The following is a 1,979-nucleotide window of genomic DNA, read 5'->3' on the forward strand; positions in this document are numbered from 1 at the left end:
CCCCCCGTCTTCACCTGAGCGAGTATCAGACCGGAGATCACAGACAAGTGGTCCCAGATGTCTCTTCCATCTCACATTCCCATCGGGAGCGGAAACCCCGCCAACATGCACGCCCTCAGTTACAGAAAGGAATCAGCTGATAAACACTGGGAGTCACATTCAAACTTTAGATTTTTTCTTTAACTTTCTTGATGCTGGTGTATCAGTAAGAAAAATAGTTCTTTCTTAGCATCTAGCCAAAAAGGCTGAAAGTTAATCAGTTTGGGAATTCACCAAAAAAGGGAATTAAAGGAAAAGGCAACTGGAGGCTAGAGTTTTCTGTTGTTGTAGTGTTTTTTTAAATAAACATCATTTAAGTGTAATCAAACTCTCAAATTTTTTTTCTATAAAGAATTTACTTTAGTTTTCCATAAGGCATTTTTTTGTCTCTTCCTATTTAAATTTTCTTATAGAGTTAAAACCATAAATAAGAGAATTTAAACTACTAACATAACATGTGCCAATATCTTAATTCAGTCAGACTTGGTAAATTCTATCAAAACTAGACAGTTAAATAAGAACCACGTTATAAAAATATTAGCCAAAAAAGACTGTTAGATAATTCTGCAAACTCAAATATGAGACTGTACTAAACAAAACATGTGCAAACATACACAAGCCTCGAGCGTGGAGGGTGGTGCTCAGGTCAGTTGAAAGCTCCTCTAGCGGCCTGCACGCGGGCCGTCCCAGGTGTTTGCTTGACTCACACGAGTCCAAGAAAAAGATGCACAACCCCTTCCCTGAAGGTGGGCGTCTAGTGGAGCCGGCACTTCCTTCCGCCCCACCTGAGCCGCGGGCTGGGGGAGGCGAAGACAGGGCGCCGTCCCGGGGCCTGGGCGGGGCCGTGTCCCCGAGGCCCCGGGCTGAGGCTAACGGCAGGGCAACACCAAGGACCCCTGCCCCGACCACGGCCCTCAGAGCCGGGCGGCCCCCCAGCCAGGACCCGGCACGTGGGAGGGGAGGTGCCCGGGCTGGGTCAGGGTGAGCAGGCACCCGAAGGTGGGCACGCCGCCTGCTCCTCCTGAGGACGGGGCTGTACAGACGACCCTTTGGCACCGACCCCCGGCCCTGACACGGCTCCGCGGTGAGTCTTGGCTGGTGTCCTGGGCACAGGCGCTCGGGCATTTGCTCTGGGTGGGTCCCAGGCCTGGGCACTAGAGAAGGAAAGGGTTGGTCGTGCCAGTAGCCTGAGCTGCCGTTGGGGGGATGCCCACGCTGCCCACCATGTTCATTGTGGCAGGGCCCAAGGGTGCCAGGGAGGAACTGCTGGCCCCTAGAGCTGGGTGTGAGGCCGTGGAGGTCATGGAGGCCACAGCCATGGGCTCCACACTTGGGCCAGGCCCGAAGGACACGCTGGTCCCCAGCACAGGGCTCCCCCGCAGCTGGTTCAGCGTCAGCGGCTGGGGCTGGTTCACCTGGAATGGGTTGACAGGGCCCGAAGCCGCAGCTGCACCTGGAGAGAGCAGGAGGGACAGTGGGTGGTCAGAACAGCATCCGCCCTCAAGGCCAGGGGCTGGTGCGCCCCGGTTCCTGCTGGGCCGCAGAGCCCCTGGCAGCCCTGCTGGCACACGGAGACACGTCTGCTTACAGAACGAGTCTCCGCTGTTGGCATGGGGAGACTAAGGCTCTGACGTGGAGAGGCCAAGCGACTTGTCCAAGCACAAGCCTAAAGGAGGCAGTGCCAGGAATGTGCCAGCCTGGGGGCCCAGCTCCTCCGTAGGGCTGGCCCAGGACTCCTCAGCAGCCAACCGCTGGCATTGCCCTGTGACAACGAGTGCCTGGGAGGGAGAAGAGCAAAGGGGGAGGCGGGAGCCACAGCGTGTGGCTCGAGTGTGGCAGTCCCCACGCTGTGCCCTTCTCCAAAGGCTCTGAGAAGTCCTGCAGTCAAGAGACTGGCGCAGCTCTGTCTTTCCCGGCATTTCCAGAATTTCTCTCACATC

The 1,979-nt window shown here is 56.0% G+C and overlaps 1 protein-coding gene across 3 annotated transcripts in view; it reads right to left on the reverse strand.

The window, feature by feature from the left end:
• Positions 1-153: 153 nt before the first annotated feature.
• EPN2 (epsin 2) overlaps positions 154-1,979 on the reverse strand; it is a 44,692-nt gene continuing 42,866 nt past the window's right edge. For all 3 annotated transcript variants that reach the window (XM_015558372.1, XM_006779296.2, XM_015558373.1), the window contains one exon: positions 154-1,492. In XM_015558372.1, coding sequence (XP_015413858.1) covers positions 1,194-1,492 — 299 coding nt within the window. In that variant the 3' untranslated portion in view covers positions 154-1,193. The remainder of the gene's footprint in view (positions 1,493-1,979) is intronic.

The sequence above is a fragment of the Myotis davidii genome, unplaced genomic scaffold (assembly GCF_000327345.1).
Source record: "Myotis davidii unplaced genomic scaffold, ASM32734v1 scaffold129, whole genome shotgun sequence".
Classification (NCBI taxonomy): domain Eukaryota; kingdom Metazoa; phylum Chordata; class Mammalia; order Chiroptera; family Vespertilionidae; genus Myotis; species Myotis davidii.